Raw genomic sequence first — 1701 nt, 5'->3', positions numbered from 1 at the left:
CATTAGGTAAATACATAGTTAACCAGTAGCACTAATCAAGTCAAAATTTTACATCACACTTTTTGTTTTAAAAAAAGCTGCATTTCCTATCTAGTGAACTATTCGTTGATTGGATAGTCAAACCCAGTAAAAATTACTCCCCTCCTAGTGAATTGTTTCATTGGTTAGTTTTACAGGGTAAAATGTTGTCTCGAGCCAATAGAATTTCCAAAATATAATATTCTTAACCAGTTAAAATATTGACCGTTATTTAATAATGGGAATTATACTATTTGTTTCATATCTCTACCCTTATTTCTTGTCTTTAAAACACACGTAATTATAAGTTAATATTTCTTTCCCAACCATTATTTATTATTATTATTATTATTATTATTAATATGGATAGTCGTATTCAGAACAAAACTTATGATAGAGTTATGGTTCCCACGAGGATGAATTCAATGAGAGAGATGAATCCATCAGAAATACATAGAATAAACCAATTTCAACCAAATAATAACTCATTTTTATATCACGAAATTCTCAATTCAAATACATCACCAGCATTAATAACAGATATGTCGAGACCTACATTAGAAAATAATGTACTGGATTCGGTAAATTCATCAAAAACATTGTATGATAATTCACTAAACTATAAACCCATGTTAAATCAATGTTTAGAACATTCAGCAAACTTATTACCATATATATATACCAATACATCCAATGGTAATATGATCTATCATCGTAATACACATCAAGAAGTACTCTTATCCCCGTCGATACATCATACCAATCAATCTGATCTAGTTGATTCATCATTATCACCATCATTAGCATCTAAAAGATTTCGAAATAATTTAACACGTTCAACACCAAACTGGACTTGTTTATGCTCAAATCAAATGAATGAAATCAATGAATATAGAAAGACACCAATACAATTTAATGTTATGAAAAATTTCAATAGTGAATGTGATGATCGAATGCAAACTAAAATAGATTCTAAACGAATTCATCGAACACATGATCATCATATAAGATCAAATGATAATAATTTAATGAATTTATCATTATCATCATCATCTTCTTCAACATCATCTCCATCATCAACATCATTTGAATGTGCACGAAGTTTCATTCGATTGCGTAATGCACGTGAACGTGAACGTGTACGATGTGTGAATGCTGGTTATGAATCATTAAGACGTCATTTACCATTAACAATATTACCTGATAGAAGATTAGCTAAAGTTGAAATATTACGTGGTGCCATTAATTATATTAATAAATTAAAAGAATTACTTGAAAAATAACAATTTTTTTATTGTCTTTACACAAAACGTAACACAATGATTTTAATCATCATAAGGTATCTCTATTCAAAATACTTATCAGAATTGTTTCCATTTTAAAGGTATTCAAAGTTAATATGAAACATACGAAGTAGTAGGAGAGTGAGTAATTTTTAAGAAAAATTATTATTAGTATATATATATATATATATATATATATATATATATATATATATATATATATATGACTTTATTCTTTATACAGTTTAATTAAATTATTGTAAACCCATAAGTCAATGTACTTGTGATTATCTGTTCCAAAAGTCTTACCATTTACCATCAATTTCGGAGATTATTAATCTCTTCGGGATTCTCTTTTCTCTCTTTCTTTTCTTTTCTTTTTTTTCCTTTTTGAAAAAAA

The 1701-nt window shown here is 27.2% G+C and overlaps 1 protein-coding gene across 1 annotated transcript; it reads left to right on the top strand.

The window, feature by feature from the left end:
- Positions 1–380: 380 nt before the first annotated feature.
- On the top strand, positions 381–1301 carry ASCL4 (achaete-scute complex 4; the record flags this gene model as incomplete). Its single annotated transcript, XM_012941396.2, has 1 exon — positions 381–1301. The coding sequence occupies one exon, from the start codon at positions 381–383 to the stop codon at positions 1299–1301; it is 921 nt and encodes a 306-aa protein (XP_012796850.2).
- Between the last annotated feature and the right edge of the window lie 400 nt (positions 1302–1701).

Source organism: Schistosoma haematobium, chromosome 4 (assembly GCF_000699445.3).
Source record: "Schistosoma haematobium chromosome 4, whole genome shotgun sequence".
Classification (NCBI taxonomy): Eukaryota; Metazoa; Platyhelminthes; class Trematoda; order Strigeidida; family Schistosomatidae; genus Schistosoma; species Schistosoma haematobium.
The sequence above is the reverse complement of the archived record's forward strand: the minus strand, read 5'-3'. Positions and strand labels throughout refer to the sequence as shown.